At 32.8% G+C, this 19,736-nt stretch overlaps 3 protein-coding genes and 1 long non-coding RNA gene across 10 annotated transcripts; 2 read left to right on the top strand and 2 right to left on the bottom strand.

Annotated features, from left to right (window-relative positions):
- LOC109349672 lies at window positions 4,488–5,836 on the top strand. Its single transcript, XM_019590576.1, has one exon. The coding sequence runs from the start codon at window positions 4,687–4,689 to the stop codon at window positions 5,689–5,691; it is 1,005 nt and encodes a 334-aa protein (XP_019446121.1). The 5' UTR covers window positions 4,488–4,686; the 3' UTR covers window positions 5,692–5,836.
- LOC109348840 (transcription factor SPT20 homolog) lies at window positions 6,034–9,614 on the bottom strand. 3 transcript variants are annotated; one of them, XM_019589418.1, is made up of 3 exons: window positions 9,485–9,614; window positions 7,277–8,218; window positions 6,034–7,234 (listed from the first exon to the last, which is right to left on the bottom strand). In XM_019589418.1, the coding sequence occupies exons 2-3, from the start codon at window positions 8,157–8,159 to the stop codon at window positions 6,228–6,230; spliced, it is 1,890 nt and encodes a 629-aa protein (XP_019444963.1). In that variant the 5' UTR covers window positions 8,160–8,218; window positions 9,485–9,614; the 3' UTR covers window positions 6,034–6,227. The 3 variants fall into 3 exon arrangements, with proteins under 3 accessions (XP_019444963.1, XP_019444965.1, XP_019444964.1); XM_019589420.1 differs by having other exon boundaries at window positions 6,034–7,251; window positions 7,357–8,218; XM_019589419.1 differs by lacking the exon at window positions 9,485–9,614 and adding an exon at window positions 8,398–8,591 and having other exon boundaries at window positions 6,034–7,226; window positions 7,269–8,215.
- LOC109348837 (EPIDERMAL PATTERNING FACTOR-like protein 2) lies at window positions 14,574–19,736 on the bottom strand. Of its 5 annotated transcripts, none has more exons than XM_019589414.1 (4): window positions 19,265–19,736; window positions 16,344–16,587; window positions 15,426–15,594; window positions 14,574–15,308 (listed from the first exon to the last, which is right to left on the bottom strand). In XM_019589414.1, exons 3-4 carry the CDS (start codon window positions 15,570–15,572, stop codon window positions 15,060–15,062), a joined length of 396 nt encoding a protein of 131 aa, XP_019444959.1. In that variant the 5' UTR covers window positions 15,573–15,594; window positions 16,344–16,587; window positions 19,265–19,736; the 3' UTR covers window positions 14,574–15,059. The 5 variants fall into 5 exon arrangements, with proteins under 5 accessions (XP_019444959.1, XP_019444960.1, XP_019444956.1 ...); XM_019589415.1 differs by having other exon boundaries at window positions 19,529–19,736; XM_019589411.1 differs by lacking the exon at window positions 19,265–19,736 and adding an exon at window positions 17,864–18,345.
- Window positions 18,363–19,631, top strand: LOC109348838. The gene is made up of 2 exons (XR_002107804.1): window positions 18,363–18,477; window positions 18,797–19,631. It is a non-coding gene; the product is annotated as an uncharacterized LOC109348838 (long non-coding RNA).

Raw genomic sequence — 19,736 nt, 5'->3', positions numbered from 1 at the left:
AAGCAAACATACAAGACTTCAAATTGTTCGATTCTATTTCTAAGTAACTGAAAAGAGTTCAGGTTTTAACTAAAATAATAAATCATTATACTTACAATAAATAAATAAATAAATATATATATATATATATATATATATATATGCACTAACCTTATAAATCATTATACTTACGATGCATACATATTGGAGAAAAAATAATTGTGGAGAATGATAAATAATAAAAACTATATAAAAATTGGAGTTTGAATCAAATATTTTGAGTTCAAAATCTAAACTCTTAAAAAACTAAAACTTAGTTTTCTCCTACTTGAAAAACTTCCTCTCTATGAGCATAACCATGGCTGGAACTTGGGTGATGCATAATTGCATGGGACCCATACAACGAGGAAAAACATATAGGTCTAATTGTTGTTATGATGAAAGAAGCATGCTGGAATTTCTATATAACCGTATAAAGTACAGGTATATTTCAATGGAAGAGGGGAAACCAAATAATTTTCATGAGTAATTAGGAAGGCTGAATTTTGGGCTTAACATTAGAGGTTGAGTTAGTAATTAGTTTAAATTTATCAAACTTTTAGTTAATTAGTTAATTTTAATTATTAGGTTAATTAGTTTTTATTATATATCAGGTATTCATTGTAATTTTGTTCTTGATTTAATATTATTTTATTTTATTTATTCAATCAATGATATACAATTATTCTCTTACTCTTTAATTTCTAATACATGGCAAAATAAAATTGGTATTTCTCATTAATATATAATTAAAAATCTTGAAAATTAGTGAATTAAGTTCAAAATTTTATTTAAAAGACTCAATTCTTAAGTTTAAATTCAACTTTAAACCCTTTGATACTTTTTAGTTAGTTTTGTATATATATGTGAGAAATTGGGTTTCAGTTCTGGATTTTATAGTACGGGAAACAATTACAACTAACATAATGAGGAGAAGTTATGTTGTAAACTGTAATCCTAATTGGATTGGGATACTGATAAGAGTATTATTTAATGTGAGTTAATTATATAAATTATTCCTCAATTTTCTATACCTATAAAAATCTTCTAAATTTTATATATTTATTACACGCATCATCTTTGCATGAGAAATAAATGCAATATTTTAAACAAAAATGTGATAAATATAATTAAATTAAACAAAACATGGTATATTGTGGAGACAAATCCAAATAATATATGAGTCGATATCTCTTTATTATTTTTGGTTATTTACGATATTTGGTTCTTTACGATATAGTATAAGAACAATTTAAACAATATCTCTTTAAAAATATTGATGCATTTTGTAATAAAAAATAATAAAGATACATTGATTTGTATATTATTTGAATTTTTCCTCATAATATATGATGTTTTGTTTAACTTAATTGCATTTATCATATTTTTTATTTACAAAATTATACTCATTTCTCATGCATGGGTGATCAGTGTAATGAAAATATAAAAACTATGTGAAGTTTGTGAAAATATAAAAACTATGTGAAGTTTGTGTAATTTCATTAAAACTCATGGGGTAATTAACTCTATTATCAATAATGAGGAAAATGAATACATGTCTCATAATTTTTTTTGTAGTTATGTTCATACTAAGTAAATTTTATAAAATAATATTAAAAAATTAATTTTAAATTTTTAATAAAGAATGACTTTTTAATTGACTTGTGATACAAAATGAGACATAAATAAAATGATCATCATCCTGTAATTAGTTTTGAGTGATACGTGGTGAGTCGTTGTATTGGATTGTGTTTATAGTAATTGTTTTAGACGGGAAAGTGTGGGACAAAAATTCCATCCTAGGCATTGGCCATGGGTAGATTCCTGCACAGAGGAATAAACCACATTTACATTGCACGGTTCATATTCAGAGTACATGAAGGAATCTGTTGAGTAAAACATTAAGAAAATGGATAAATGCCAACCAAAGATTACCACATCAGTGAGACAGCCACTAACAATGTACTGTCTATCTGCCATACATCCCTCAACTGATTGAGACATTTATCATTAATTAATTATTTTTGAATTTGTGTTTCTTCATCTCAATACACGTATTGATGTTAGTAATTGAACTTTTGATATTGAGATCCAGTAGGATTTTACACCATTAAATCAACATCTTATCAGTATATATTTTTATGATTTGTTAAGTTGTTTTTGTTATTTCAAAAAAAATTATTTTTAGAAACTCAATAACATTTATATTTTACTTTATAATTACTAGCGTGTTGACATGCACTGTCGTACCTGTAAACCCGCTTTCTTATCTTTTGTATTATATAGTTTGTATTTTATAAATTCGAATATAATTTTTTGCGTTAAATTTACGGTTGAATTTATTCAATTGGTCTATTATTCAATTTTTTAAATACACTTTTAAAATAAGAAGATAATAAGAATAAAATAAGAAAATAATATTATATAGTTTTTTGGTAGAAATAAAAAGATATTGAAGGCAAAATAGGAAAACACAAATTACACCATGATGAGTGGTTATTTTGTGTTTTCTCTTTATTAATAATATATATATATATATATATATATTTATTTATACACCATTTTAGTTCATATTTTGTTATTTTTTAATTCAATTTTCAATGTGTATAAAATGGAGTTATTTTAATCAAATTGTATTTAATTTTTATAGACTTTAAATATGTAAGAAATGATAAGTAAGAGTTTTATATTAAGTTAATACATCAATTATCATTGGCTTTTTTCAACAACAAAAAAGGCAATACAAATAAATGATAAATAATATAGTGACTACATATAAATATTATATGAACAATATATAAATATTACCCAATAACTTTAAACATCAAAAGTTTCAATAGAATGAAAGTATATATTCAATCTTAATTTTTCCTTCATTACTTATTTCCATATCATTTGTCTCTTAAACTATAACCACATAGATGATTATAACTAATTTAGTTATTTCTAATAAAATATCTTCTCCTTTGCATATTTAGTTTGTCATATTTTCATTAACTATCATTAATATTTTTTGGTAACTATTTCTCTTACTATAAAATTATACCGTATAGTTAAGGGCATACATTATTTTATACTATTAAATATTTTTTTTTATCTTTTTTGAATAAAAAACTAATTCATTTTGGGTGTATGATTGTCTTTCTTAATGAATATCATTATAGAAATTGAATCCTTTATTTCTTGGTCATCATAAATATCTAGTGAACCTTATACAACTAAACGAACTTTTTATTGATATTTAAGGACATAATTTGAAAATGCCTTTTTAAAATTCTAAATGGACAAATAAACAGAAGCAAATGGCATAAAACATCATATAAAAATTATCACCATCAATGGCTTTGATAAGGAAGCCAGTGGAGAAAAAACTTGTAATGAAAATCTATGTTCATTAGTTTTTTTATGAGATTTAATTCATAAATTAAGACACCGTTTCCTTTAGGTGTATAAGTAATGCCCTTAGAACAACTGTTTCATCAAATTTCTTAAATGAATCATATGAGAAGAACTAAAGAATTACTCTACCTATCTCCCATATTTATTTTTGGTCTTTTTATAAAAAAAATTGAGTTTTTGTTTAGTTAACCATTTTCAAAATTTTACCTATTTCTTATAACAATATATTTATTTGCTAAGATAGTTTGAAACTCTGAATGAAAACAAAAGTAATTTAACTTTACTAATAAATGATAGTTTTAATTCAGTATTGTGACAATCAAACTGTACTAGACGGTTCGACTAGTTTAACTACTTATTGGACTTGAAAACGACTATGATTTCTAGTCTTAACTGAATGAGAGTCTGACTGCTTTGAACTAGAAAAATTCCAATCCGACGTATTAAATTTGGTTAAACTGTAATAACTCGGACGATTTACTTTTAAAAAATATAGCACTACTCTGATATTTTATTTTACTCTATTCCAAAAAATATGGAGAAATATTATTTGAATATAATTATAATATTATTGAGAAATGTTTAAATCGGTTAAACCTGATACGAAACTTCTTTCGGTTTGAAGTCCAACTCGAATTTCATAATAAGTTATATAAACATTTAACAGTAAATATCTATTTTATTCCACCAAAATTTTCACGTGTACTAGTTTGATCTTTAAAAAACAAAAAACGATACCAAAAATATTGACAATTGGTCAAATTAGTTATTTTATGATCAAATTTATCTCTAATCGATATTATAAATTATACTAAAAAATTAATTTAATATTTTTGGGAAAGTTTTAAAGGACCAAACTAATAAACATTAAAATTCAGAAAGAACACAATAAACATTTACTTTTACTTCAAATTAAACAATGTAGTTTTCACATTTATTGAATATATAATATGAATCACAGGAGATTATTGTTTTTATTCTTAATTTTTTAAAGATAAGTTTCTTATAATTATACAGAAGTATGATATTATATTTTATATTCTTGCTTTCCAGATATAATATGGTGTCATGGGAGTCAAACGCAACGCCTTATTCGCTATCTCCAAAACAGAACTAACAGTGATGACTACGTCCGTATCGGAATCACTGTTTTCATCTCTTCCTTGAATTGAACCCTTCTCTCTCGGGTGTCACTTTCCTCAATTTCCAATCTCTCTTCATATATTATTCATTTCTCAATTTTCTGATTCTGTTGTTTCACTCTTACCAATGTCCACCATTACCAACCACGACACCAAGGTGACGAACACATCAAAACCACCACGACCCAAACGATTATGCTTCTCATTCGCCGCATATGCCAACAACCTCATTGACTGTCTCAAATCCTCCAACGTCGTCGTTTCAGAAGGACTCTCTGACACTGAATTCTCCTACCTCGAATCTAATTTCAACTTCTCATTCCCACCTGACCTACGCGATATCCTTCAACAGGGTCTTCCAATCTCACCGGGCTTCCCTAACTGGCGTTCCTCTTCAGCCCAACAGCTTCAAATTCTCCTCAACCTCCCAACTTTATCAATTCTCCGTCGGGTTTCAAAAACCCGTTTCTGGCACCCATCGTGGGGGCCCAAGCCCAAGGACCCAGCCCATGCCTTCGACACCGTGCGACGCATCTTACGTGAAGCGCCTCCTCTCGTTCCTATTTATCAGCATTGTTATATTCCGTCTACCCCTAACATCGCAGGGAACCCTGTTTTTTATGTTGATCATGATGGCCACGTCAGCATGGTAAGCTTTGATTTAATTGGTTTTTTCCGGGAAGCGGAGTTTATTTATGAGGCGGTTGATAGGGAGCCGGTGTGGGCGGCGACGAGGGCGAGGAGGATTGATTTCTGGTCGGAGGTGGGGGATGGTGGCGGCGGAGAGGGGTGGTGGTGGAGTGAAATCAAAGGAGAACTGGGTGGGTGTTTGGAAGGTGTGTTGAGGAGTTTAAGGGAAGGAGGTTGGAAAGAAGAAGAGATAAGAGAAATGATGATGACGATGGACGGTGGTGATGAGAAAGAGAATAATAGTTGTTTGATGAAGGATAAAGAGGACATTGCGTGGCACGTGAGTGTTTTGTCGTTGATGTTATTGCGTGCGGGGTGGAGTAGGGAAGATGTGGTGTACTCACTGGATGTTCTAGGGGACGAAGGAAAGTCATGGTTGGATTTCCATGAGCAACAACAAACCACCATTACCATCAATGTCAACGATGTTGATGTGATGTAGATTTTGAATTCGAATCCTTCACCATTATTTGTCTTCATAGTTCTATATTACTTAGACTAGGATATATTTTTACATTCTCTTTTAATAATTGTCTTTTTAGACACTAGAACAATACAGAAATATATACATTTTTTGTGAAGAAGATTATGGGGCAGTGACAGACTGACAGTTAATTTATGATTTTAAGTTACATTATTTTATTATTATTTTATGTCATTTTAAGCTTCGATTTAGTTTATGATTGAATTGATTTCGCAATAGTTATCATTTATTATATTTTTTCAGTACAAAAAAGAATCATAAGTAGTATAATTTAAGAATAAGACCTTTGCTTAAAATTTCATCAAATCCAACCATTTAAGCGGTACCAGTAGATTATAGAGAAAGCAAAAAACTTATACATATTGCTCACGAAAGAACATTACACCTCTCAACAGAAAACGAAAAGATGCTAGGATACAGTTAATTTATTTGAATTATTACTCTGTAGCTAAGTAGCATAACTTCATTGTGATTTATGTATTGTTTTCCCAAAGCTATGTGAAATTTTGAAGGTTTGAAGGCTCAGAACTGCTTTGATCATTCAATTTAGACTTGCTATGGCCATCTAAGTGTGTTGATTCCTCTTTCTCCTTCTGTGATTCCACTGATTCATTTTGCGCCCCTTCTTCATTTTCATTTGTCTTGTTCTGAACAGTTTTCTCATTCTCAACCTGCCCCACATCAACATTATTCTTCAAGGATGCATCTTTCTCTTCAGAAATAGAAGAATCAGTAGCATTGAGTGGCACATCATTACTGTCATTTCCACTGTCATTTCCACTGCCATTAGCATTTTCATTGCCATTATTCTCTGTGTTGTTGTTAGCACTTCCACCACTATTTGTATTGTTCTGAACATTGTTTACAGTTTCACTCTGCCAAGAACTAGTACTATTTTCAAACTTGGAGGATTCATCATTCTTCAATTCTGATGAAGTATTGGAGGACGCAAATTGCACCTCTTGGCTAGCATCTTTGTTGCTATTAGTATCGGGTGATAAAACTTGTTCAGGTATTGCTTCTTGGATGGAATAATTGTTGGGGATTTCACTCTGAGCAGAATTATCAGAGGTGTCCCTATATTCTACATTAGTCACATTGCTTTCATGAACTCCTGAGGAATCTGTTAAAGTGGGACTAGCTTGCTCCCTTGCTGCATCTGAGTTAGAATCTTCGGCTTTTAGCATTGTATTATTCAAGCTGGAGGTAGAGTCACCTACCTTGGAGCCTGATTTTTCTGATGTTTCAATCTGTTTCTCAGTTGTATTAGAAGTTGTGTTAGTCCCATTCTGCAAGTGAAGAGTTTCTACACCATCTCCTGAGAGAACATTCTGCTCTTGTTGCTGCTGATTTGAATCTGCAATGGAACTCTCATGTGAATCATTTTGTGTCTCAGCATGATCCTCACTACTATTTCCTCGATTGGTAGTTACAACATTAGAATTAGTCACTTCAGTAGTTTCTGAGTCTGTCACATTTGAGATTGATTCTTTCTGATCAACATGAGCTGCTTCAGTAACATTTGTCTGAGACTCCAGCTCAAACTCATTCTTCTCTTTTTTGTCAGATTGTCCTGTCTTGTTAAAACCTCCATCCAAAGTGTCTTGAGATTTATTGTCTAAAGCATTAGGGGCATTAGCACTTGTATAATGTTCATCTCTAGGCACTTCATTGTTCATTTCACCATCCTGAGCTCGATCTTCAGATGAAGCCACTTCTCGAATCTTATCATTCTCTTCTCTCTCAGTTTCTGTTGCATTCCTCTCCTCCTTTTCATCTTCACTTTCTTGCTCATGATTTACCACCCCATGTTTTTTCATTTCATCTCTATCTTGATTGATATCTTCTTTCCCCTTATTTTCCATACTTGTATCTCTCGTCTCTTCATTTTCTTGCTGACTTTTTTCCTCACTGATCTGGCTACTTTCTTTGTCCTCCACATCATTTATGTTCTGTTCATTCTCCTTGTTGGCCATATTGTCATTCTCTTCACTAGAGTATTGGTTATGCTCCTCACTTTCATTGTCTCTAGTAGAATTTTCAGAACTTTCTTCAGTCTCTCGATCTACCGAGTCCTGTCTATGCTCATAGTTCTCTTCATTGTTATTTTCCTCACGCTTTTGCGTCAGGATCTCATCTTCCACACCATTAGCATCATCCAACTTATTTTGCTCTTCATGCCTGCTTTCTTCTTCACTCTCTTCCTCCCTGTGCCTTGTATCTATGACAGAAGATTCACCCACATGAGAATGAAGGTCCTTCCTGCTTAACTTCACAGCTTCACCCACAGTTTTCGTATCCTCGCCAGAGTGTCCTACTTGATAAATCAGCCAGATACAAACACCAAGCACAATACATATTTGAAGAGCATGCTTCACCTTGAAACCATTGGATCTAGGTATTCTCTGGTGAGATGATGTGAACATGATGAATATTCTTGAATTCCCGAGCCTCAAAATTTTACCTTCTTTTGTCCAAAAACCTGCTGATGAAGTCTAATTATATCAGGTACTCAACATCTTTACTAACAGCTAGAGGCTACACAACACAAGTTATTAACAACAACGAGATTCTTTATTTATTTTAAAAGGTCCCCGGATTTCCTAAAGAAAATGCAAATTCAAGATTCACATATAGAGCATGTAAGAGAAATAAAATAATGACCTGCAAGAATGATGTTATTATCCTTGGACAAAGAGGTTTACAATCATCAAGAAGTTGAAGACCACATCTATGAGAATTGAGAACAATAAGAACACCATGCATTTTTAAGTGTCAGAATTGATTATATCTATTCATGTTCTAACTTGTAATTTCAGATCAATTGCATTCAACAATAGAAGAAGCAACAAATTCACAGTTCTAGACAGAACCCAATTGGAGAAAAGATCAGAGCTTCACCAATGATATAATAAGAAAGGTTTGCTACTTGCTTAGCATATGGTAACTTAACAAATACTATTACAAAAAAAGGTATAGTCCACTTAGCACATATATGCTAAGGAATAGGAAAAAAAAGAATGTGAATAAATAAAATATTGTGATTGAAATGTCAACACCTCTCAAAACATGAGGTATATGCTAATTATAATTATTGGAATTGGAATCTTGAATTGGCTAAGAGAGTTAGTTTGACAAGAAAAAATTATTTTCAATATTTGAGGTGTATGCTAACAATTGGAGACACGATTATAGTTGAGTTTTATTTATGGTGCACTATTTTATTTTTAGTGGACCACTCCACTCGTTTTTTCAACGGTTGATAAGCAGGAATAAAACATCAATAGTTGACAATATAAACCGGTTAAGTGATAAGGCACTAACTATTATCCATTTTTTTTCCAACTAACCCACATCAAAATATTTGCCTTTTGTTGATTGAGTTATATTTATATCAGTTGCAAATTATATTTTTATTTAAATGAAAAAAGTATTAATACTATTAATCCTTTGATTTACAGAGAAGGTGGATAAAAGCAAGAACATTCTTCCGCCGTTACAATCTCAGATCAAAAGGCATTTGCGAAATCCAAAGGGAAGTGGAAAAGAGGAGAAGAGACGAATGGCGTTAAGGTTTGAAAAATGAAGGAATGGGTATTTTGGAAAATAACATTACAAGTTACAACATTAATAATAGAGCTTGTGATTCCAAATAATGAATTATGAAATACGGACTACATTGAAATTTAAGTTTACTAAGAAGAATAGAAATGGCAAATATAGCACACATAACGCATACATATATACATACCACAGGAAACTGGGCTCTGGAGTTGCTGTCACTTAAATGATTTTGGATCTTCGAAGCTATGTAGGAACAAACAAGCAAATAGAGTTTATAAACGTAAATGAGAATTACAAGTGCTGAAATTGTGGATGCCTATCGGCAATGGCATCTCAGAGGCATTTATAGCAAGTTGACGGAATTCAAAAGCCGAATCTATTTACTTTATTTTAATATTTTTATAAAATGTAAGCTAGTACAATTGTAATAAGTAAGAGATAGACTAAAAAACCAAAATAACAAAGAAAGACGTAGAAATGAATAATTTGATTGAGAATTATGACGTAATTGGATGCATAGCGGACTTCAATTAATGGATTATTTGGTTATTGATGTAATTTTGTTGTTGTTGTCATGTACTTTTTTGACGTGGCCACTTTTCCTCAATTGCTTAGAAATTAGTCGAACAGAGCAAAAGGGTAATAAAACCAAAAAACAAAATAGCCTCTTGAAAAGTTTGGTGCACCATCACCACCATGCATGGGTAAAGTAAGCAGGGGTACATTTGAAAAACATGATTGAGTGAATTAAAACTTAGCACGTGGCATCTTATAAACCCAGATTCAGACATTAGCACCGTCAGTGTCAGTTATCTCCATTACGAGAGAAATAAGCAAAGTGGTGTTACTTTGCTTACAATTTGAGGTGGGACTAATCTCTCAAACCTCAACCACTCAATGACTTCAAAGCTAGTTGCTTCCACTTTCCGTCACCATCTCACACAGTCAACCCATCTCTTTCCATTCTCAATTGCTGCGGCGGCGGAAGTGGCTGCAGAATCCCAATACCATGATATGAGGACTCTGTTGAAAATTGGAATTACAACTAAAGGTGTCAAAATGTAGGTTGGTCCTTGATTTACACTTCACACATATCGAGATTTTAGGCCACGGCATAATTTGCTGGGCTAGCACAGCTTTCAAAGCTTGGTTATTTTAACTGGGACAATATTTGCAAACAAAAGCAGCTTACTGAACAGTGATGTTGAATAGAGTTTGGAAGCTGAGATTGTAGTCATTTTGTATCTTCAGATTATATTGAAATTTTTGACCTGGTAGAGATACTAGGATGTTTGGAACAGCATTTCTTATTTTGTCATGACCCTTTTAGTTGTTGATTTGGCCTGTCATGTTTTTTAGATATGTATAACAATCAATTTAGGCCTGATTCTTATTTTAGATGCAATTCCCTCCCTCAACTTTCCCTCTCCCCAACATAAGGAGCAGTGTTTTCTTTTCTAGGATTTGAGTTTCAAGCTGATTGTATCCCATATTACAGTTTCTTTGTGCTCAAAACTGTAGCCATATCGTAATAGCCCCATCAGGCCATCACTTTCCTAACCCGAATGCTCAGACTTCATAACTCTACAAACTAAGGTGACTATTGGGGATGAGCTTTTAGTTATCTTGTATCTTGAGGCTATGGTTTAATCAAAATACAAGCACCCTTTGTTAAGAGGTTTATTATTACGGCCTGCAGGCTGCAGCTGCTGCCTGCTTTCTTTGGGCGACATGTAGTTTTATGGTATGGAACTTTGGATTTGTTACAGTTAATGATGACAACATGAAATCTCAACCTTTCAAAATACTATTTTCATAGTTTAAAAATTAAAGGAATACAAGGTTCCAAAAAAATACTACAGCAAGTCCAAATCTACAGTTTTACTTGTGAGTTATGACTAACTAGTTATTGTAGTCTTTTTATGTTCTTTTTAGATGAATCCCCTGCCATCTTGAGGAAAATGGTTTCTAGGTTTTAGGCTTGAAGTCCCTTATCCTGTTCTTTGGGGCTGAGAGTCCAATCCCCCATTTGGGCCTGAACTCTTATCGCTTGTGAACCCAAAAGGTTGATGGGGCATTCTAGTCTCTAGATGCAACAAGCCCTGATTTGTTCAAAATGGAAGGTGATTGCTAATGCAATAAAGTGGTGAAAATGTCATGACAAAGGCATTATACAATCATCTGGCTTTATCACCTGCAGAGCCATCAGCGTCATATGGTAACTAGAATATGACTGGTGAGTAGTTCAGGGCAGTACAGTTTTGCCAGACCACAGGGATGGGGCAACTTCAAAACCGTGTAACTGATATTTACAGCACAAAAAAACTTGAGGAAAAGTTAGTGTATTGGGATTGGAATCGAAATCCTTCTTTTCTTTCGGTGGTCCCTAAAGCTTTTCAGTTGTGTATTCTGTCTTGATCTTTGTACCAACATTCTCTTTTATCATGTTTAGTTTAGGATATGATGTCTATGTTCATGGTAGGCCCCCACTTCTTTCACCTTCTCACGTGACTGCTGCAACCCCACTCTACTCTTATATTCTTACTTCCTCACTTGGGCCAAAGGTTGATCTAAATTTACTGACCATAAATTCTGCTTATTGGTTAAAGTGTTAAACTAAAAAATGACAGAAAAGGTTGCTTCTCTGCATTCACTTTTGACGTACGCTTAATGTTTTTTCTCTAGTCATTTTTGTTCTGCATCAGAATATTTTATAAGGTGTTCATAATTATTTTTTATTCATTCTGCATGAAGTTTGTACTAATTTTATCATTATTGGTATTTCAAGTGGTCCTTTACTTTGTTAACTAAACACTGAATTGCATTGCCAGCAGTGGTGGTAACAAAATTAGCTGCTTTCATCTCTTCTGTCTCAAACCAGACCCATTTATGGTCATACTTTACATAATTTTGGAAGAATAATGATTTCTAATACCAAACTTTTCTTTGCATGTATTCACACTCATTTTATAACCATTGATCAGAATTTAGAAGTCATTTTCTTTACAACAGTAATGAGTAGATAGATTATTTGCATTTAAGTGTAGAAGTGTTGTGGTGTGGTGTGATGAAAAAAATGTTAAAGATTATATTTTATACATTTTGGAAAGAAGCAGAAACATTTAAATTTGCAAGAGCTCAATGCTTGTTATTCACTTTCAACAGGTTATGCTGGTGAAAATAAGCTATGCACATGAGGCTGTAATTTGCTTCACGATAAATGGATTATTGAAGGGCAACACTGGTGCACCTTATATTTATGCAAAAATATGTTTGCACAAATCAATCAATCTTGAATTCAGTTCACAGTATCAAACCCATTATTGTAAATTTGCAACTAATACTCAAAATAAGATCAACTTGGTCTAAGTGAAATACTTCATTCACATGTGGGTGTGACCAGGTAGATTATTAAAATGAGTTTAGTTATGCAGAAAAAGTTTTAGAGATGTGACATGATATACCTTTTTAGTATGATTCCATGTCCAAACACTAAATGGTTCAAATCATTTGCTTTTTTCTCTCTCTCTTTCAATATGTGAGAAACAATTCAAGGCTGTGATGTCTGAAGGTACCACATTTTAGCTTATTAAGTCATATTCTCCCCTTTCTCACTTCATTCCATCCCTGTGGGTAATATCACACTGTGTAATATAAAATGTTCAAATGAAAATCCAAAAAGATAGTTTCTTTTCCCCAATTAAACTTAGTTGTCTGAATGAAGGGGATAATATCCACACTCTCATTCTATGTGCCACTATGTCAATTTCTCGTGACTTTCTCGTAAATATGAGAATTTGTAGGAGTATTTCGTATAATGATATATCATTTTCTAAATATTTAATAATTTGTAACTTTTTTGATCTATCAAAGAAAGTGGCACTAGGATATGCTCACAAAAGAAGCTTGTTACCTTTTATATACAAAAGTTTAGGTGAGTTAGGTCTTCGATACTCACCTCATGTCTGCATGTGATCTAAGCTCCCGTTATTGTCTGAATGAGTTGAATCCTTATCAATTGGATCAATCATCATTGAGCAAATAAAGTTTGTTCTCTTCAATAGTTTCAGCTCCCTATATTGCCTTGTCATTTGGAATAGAGATCACGAACATGGCTTTCGTTCCAATTAACCATCTCTCTCTCTATACTGATTCATAAACACACATTAATGGAAAAGGCTTCAGGCTATTATAATTTGATATTAGAATACTTTCAGTGCCAATTGCCATTTGAGTATTTGACAAAATGCTAAAATTTGATATACGACTTGTAAGGTTAAGGAGCAAATATAATAATTGTATTGCACTATTGCAGTAGTTTTAGAAACAGATATGAGTAATAATTGACAGAATTACAGTTTTCTTATATTTTCACACAATATTAGACTCTAATACAAAAACAAACCATATTAGTATATGATAAACTAAAGAGGTGTGACACTAACATGTATTTGATTCAAGTGGAAGCGGTTTGAGTCATAATTCTTTTATTAGTCACTAATATAGATTGTTCACTTCAATTGAGGGGCATGAGACAGAGCAGATGAATAATCTAAAAGAAAGCAACATGATGCTCGCTCAGGACAAATACCATGCAATCAATCTCTTACACATTATTATAGCTTCCTTTGATTGCATTTTGCAGGACTTGGCTTTATCCTGAGTACTGACTTCAAAATGTCTCAACAAAATCACAGAAGTAAAAACAGGTGTTATTACAAAGAGTGAATGTAAAACAACACTGTTATTTTGATAACCAAGTTCTAAAAACTTTAAGTGTAATTTGTTTTATTAGATATAAAAGATAAAAAGCAAGTGAGAGATGAAGATGATTTAGTTTATGATAAGAGATTTTGACAAATTTGAGAACCACTTAGAAATATTACTTATATTCTTAAATCTCGGGTGTATGTGAAGGATAGGAGAGATCCTTTCCAACTTCTAACTAAAATGTCCAAATGTTGTATATTAATGTGTTCACTTTATCTCAGGAAAATCATAAGGTCTTATTAACTAGTGTCTTAGACCATTAAACGATTAATTAGTGTCTTAGACCATTAAATCATAAGGTCACTGTACTCCTCCATCATTTCCCATTTCTCAAAGGAAAATTTTCCTTTACCAATTCCAGGCATTCTCCAAATAGTAATTGTGTACTAAGTCGTTTCTTAAAACGTTACTTGTGTCAGTGTGTGGTCATTTCCATGCGTATTTTTTCTTTCAAACAAAATGATAGAAGTAAAAGATAGAGAGAAAGTGTCACCCCAACATCAATGTGAATTTCAAAAGCACTACCAAAATGTTAGAAACGATGAACAGAAGAAATCAACTATGCTGCTCTGGGCAGGTTGAGACTTGAGATTTTAATGACAATAATGTAACACTTATGTTGTATTTTAAGCTGGCAGAATCTGTTTAATTAGAGCAATCAAAGAACAAAAAGCAAGACCTGCAAGTTACATAAGCAAAAATATTAACAATGATTAGTAACCACAAGTGATAACAAGTTAACAACTAACTATTGCCAACAAAGAAACCATTGGAGGATAGTATCTGTGAGCTATGAAGTAGAGGCATACATAAGACAGAACCTTTTACACAAAGTGAGGACACTGAGAGGTAAGAACAGAAAAGGCTTAGAAAAGTAAGATAGAAAGACTACCTTAGAAGTGTATAACAATAATAATAATATAATTATTTGACAAAATGAGTAGTATCATCGATCATCTGAAATAACTAAATCATGGTACAATTGGAATTTATTAAGGGTTGAAAAGAAGGTTCCCACATTTACACTTCCAACTCATGGGCTTGTAGTTTACATTGTCACCCCTTTCATAAGCAGCTATAGACACTGTTGAAGGATTGACATTGATCTTCCCATTCTGTGTTTGGGGATTTGTAGGCACCTGAATAGCCTCACAAGGTCCACATGACCTACACCTTTTCTCACATTTAGGTGGCCTTGACCCTATCCTAGCCCTCACCATCACCTTATCATCATGTACTATCTGTGTAAATCACCATAATTCATCAGAATTCAGAAAGCTCAAGTGTTTTATACATTTATCACTCATGTTTTTTTGCAAAGGCAGAACAAAGTTTTAAAAGCAAAGTTCGATTTATACCTTTTGAAAACCATTCTGTTTGGGAGTTGTTCTAGTACCTTCTTCAGTAACAAATCCCTGCAGGGTCCAGCTTGAAATTATCAGAAAGAAAAGAGAAACGCTGATGAAGCTGAGTCTTTTAGCACAGATATGATGATCACACCCCATTTCAGGTTATCTGCTGTAAAAACTGGAGTGAAAGGATCAAGAAAGAGAAAGTAAATGTTTTTTTTTTGGAAGTTGCCTCCAATTTGAGGGAAAATGGAGACAAGATATAAGACAGAAAAGAAGGGTTTAGTAACTTAAGTGACAGAAAATATTGGATGTAGCAAATTGCACTAACTGAATGAGACCAAAGGAAGTAACAAACAATGTCTTGCTATAAGACTAGTGAAAAAATGCACAAGGGTAACAAAATGTGGAACCCTTATATAATAATTTACAACCCTGAGAACGGCATAATAGATGACATATAAGACAACTAGAACCTTAGTAACAACAAAATGCCACAAGTTTCACTAGTTGTGAATCTTGTGATAGAGAAGCTACCACTTCAGGACATGCATCTGTTAATGTCATGTAGATATAAACTTGTTTTTCATTCATCAATTTTAGGCTTACGTGTTTAGAGTTTCATTATTTAAACATCTTAATGTAACAACTTCCTCTCATAACAAAAGAAGGTATCTCCATGAACATCCTATAAAAAGTAACAGTTTTCTATTAATTATAATTTATGATACTTAAAGTGTAACTCTGGTTTTTAATATAATATAGGAAGCAATATTTCATCAGTCGTACTATACTAGGCCACATTTTTCTTTACGAGAGAAAGAGAAAGAACATAATTTCTCGTACAACATTATGGTATAATTGTTTTCTTTCAAATCTATGATTATGAAATCAGAAAATCTTGATTGGCAATCACTTTTTTCTTACTTTACTGGTTTGAGTTTGGTAAATCTGATGGCAAGATCAGCTTCAGATTTCAGAACATGCATCCCTCACGTTGTGTTTCATAGTTATGCTGCTAGGTAACGACTACATAACAAGGCAGAGGCATGATGATGCACACCTAACACCTTTACAACATTCATCTTGTCGTTTTCTCCATTTCCCACACTCAATGTTGTGTTAAATCAAAACGCCAAACCTCACGCCATATCATAGCTGGTTTCAGATTCTGTAAAGTAAACATTGTAATATATTAACTTATTGACGATTCACATTATACACAAGTAACGTAAATTACCGACAAGATAATCAGGCTGAGCAAATTGTCAAATGTTCGATTCCTGGTGGCAACAGTTATTGAAAGGTCATCCTATAAATACACTTGGTTATACCAAAGAATGTAATGTATATTTATTCTTTTATGTTCTTGGTCTCAAGAACAAAAACAATACAGGCTCTCTTATTTAATACTTTAACCATATTATAATTATATTGGATCAATTTTCTCTCTCAAAATCAATTGAATCACAAGCACCTCCAATTTAGCTTATCACATATCCATGGTTAAGTAATTTATTGCTAAAAATGTTAAATTCACATAAATCAGCCTAAAAATCCTCCTAATATAACAAATAACATTCCATTAAACTAACACATGTGAAAGTAACACGTCACTTTCATCTATTACTCCTGTATTGTTTTGTAAAGAATTTTTTTCAACCTGGCTTCTTCTCTTCATGGAAGGGAAGGCCCATAACGTTGTCATTTATTCATGGAACATTGGTAGTGAATATGGATTATTTGGGGCTTGATAGAGTTATGAACTTTTTCATACAAGTTGGTATGGCCTTAATACATAGTATGAGCTAAAGAAAATGTCACCCCGTGATACGTGGTCCAATATATCTTCAGGGCTTAACAGACCCACTTTCTGACCGATAATGAAAGAAAAATACCGTTAATTCGTTAATAGTTCATGGTTGTCCACATGAAAATACCATCTATATCCTTTGCTCATATCTATCTCAACACGGCAACAACTTCGAATTGCATTAGACTCTAAACCATGAAAATATCATAAAGGCAAAACTACCAAACCAATTACTTGCATAGGTAGAACATTTGGAGTTCCTAAGAACAATGATGACAGAATCATCACAGAGGAACATTTTGCTGATGAATCTGTCTTTATTAACTGGCTGGGCCTCTTTTTTTCGCTTACCAGTCTTTGGCACCAGATTGTACACACAAACACTAGGCTCATTAGCTTATGAGGGTATTAGGAAGAGCATATAGAGAAGTTACTTGGTCTCGTGAGAACCTCATATGACCTTTCCAGAAGCTCTTTTTAGGTTATATCAATAAACTTGTCAAAGAAGCTTGAGAAATAAAAAACTCTTTTTAGCTCATTTCACAAAAAGCGTAATGAATAAACAATTCATTTAATTGTTTACCCAAACACATACTAAGCACAAGGAAATCAAATCCAAAGAAACAATACATACCTCAGTACACATCTCCCTTTCATTTTCAAGAACCATGTAGCAGTGTCTATCAAAATCCCTACGAGGACCCAGAAGCTTTTTATTGTGTTAGAAATTCATAATTTCTAATTAATGTTTGGGTATATAATGTTCCGACAATTTATCAGAACCTGCCTTACTGAAATGAGTAAAATTCGCACCACTGTTCCATCAAATACCTCTGAGCCTGCCTCAATCATCAAAAGCCAGAACTCATAGTACTATATAAGAACAAAACTACATGGGTATTATTTTTAACGCGCGTCTTTGTAATTGCTGCAATACCCACAAAAGTAGTATCATGCTACATTCAAGTTACAATCTCAAAGAACTAACCTTTGTTGCTATTCATCAAAAGTAGTAATCTTTGTAATTGTGCAATACTCACAAAAGTAGTATCCTGCTACATTCATCCTTAGAATCTGAAAGAACTAATCTTTCTTGCTATATCCATCATAAGTAGTAATCTTTGTAATTGCCGCAATACTCAAAAAGTAGCATGCTGCTACATTCATCGTTACAATCTCAAAGAACTAATCTTTGTTGCTATATTCATCAAAAGTAGTAATCTTTGTAATTGCTGCAAATTCACGAAAGTAGTCTCCAGCTACATTCATCGTTACAATCTCAAAGAACTAAGCTTTGTTGCTATATTGATCATAAGTAGTAATCTTTGTAATAGCTGCAATACTCACAAAAGTAGTATCCTGCTACATTCATGGTTGCATTCTCAAAGAACTGATCTTTGTTGCTATACTTATCAAAAGTAGTAATCTTTGTAATCACTGCAATCACTGCAATACTCATGAAAATAGTGCCCTGATACATTCATCGTTACAATCTGAAAGAACTAATCTTTGTTGCTATATCCATCAAAAGTAGTAATATGTGTCATTGCTGCAATACGCACGAAAGTAGCATGCTGCTACATTAATCGTTACAATCTCAAAGAACTAATCTTGGTTGCTATATTCATCAAAAGTAGTAATCTTTGTAATTGTTGCAAACTCAAGAAAGTAGTATCCAACTACATTCATCGTTACAATCTAAAAGAATAACCTTTGTTGCTATATTCATCATAAGTAGTAATCTTTGTAATTGCTGCAATACCCACGAAAGTAATATCCTGCTTCATGCATAGTTGCACTCTCAAAGAACTAATCTTTGTTGCTATATCATCAAAAACAGTAATCTTTGTAATTGCTGCAATACTCACAAAAGTAGTATAGTGGTGCATTCATCATTGCAATCTCAAAGAACTAATATTTGTTGCTATAGTCATTAAAAGGTGTAATCTTTGTAATTGCCACATTTATCAAAACAGATTACAATTTGAAACAAATAACCTTAGCAATAGAAAAATGCGGCTGCTAGCTTTATTACCTGCACAACCAATCATCACAATTAAGAGCATAAATTAGTCAATGCTTTATGTAGCCACCTTCTTGGGAGGGTTCTTGAGTTCTTCTTAAAGCATTAAACAAATCTACCTCGGAAAAAACAAAAGGACAACCTCCAATTATACTACTGTCATATTTTCCAATAATACTACAAAAACTCTTTTGAACACACTCATTAATAACTATATCCCAATAAAAAGTTTGTGAAGGATGAAAATTTTAAAGAATGGCATAGAGAGAATCTAACCTACAATGGTGGGTGAGAATCTGAGAGCAAGGTGGGTCAAAGTCTGAGAGAGAGAGAGAGAGACGAAACAGGGAGGAAGGAAACGGCAGACGCGAGAGGGGGACAGGATGGCGGCGATGTTGGCTGTGGGAAGCGACAGCGGCGATGTCGCTGTTGGGGTCTCCGAGAGGAGTTAATTAGGGAAAGAAATAATATATTTAGAAATATA

This window comes from Lupinus angustifolius, chromosome LG06 (genome assembly GCF_001865875.1).
Source record: "Lupinus angustifolius cultivar Tanjil chromosome LG06, LupAngTanjil_v1.0, whole genome shotgun sequence".
Taxonomy (NCBI): Eukaryota; Viridiplantae; Streptophyta; class Magnoliopsida; order Fabales; family Fabaceae; genus Lupinus; species Lupinus angustifolius.
The sequence above is the reverse complement of the archived record's forward strand: the minus strand, read 5'-3'. Positions and strand labels throughout refer to the sequence as shown.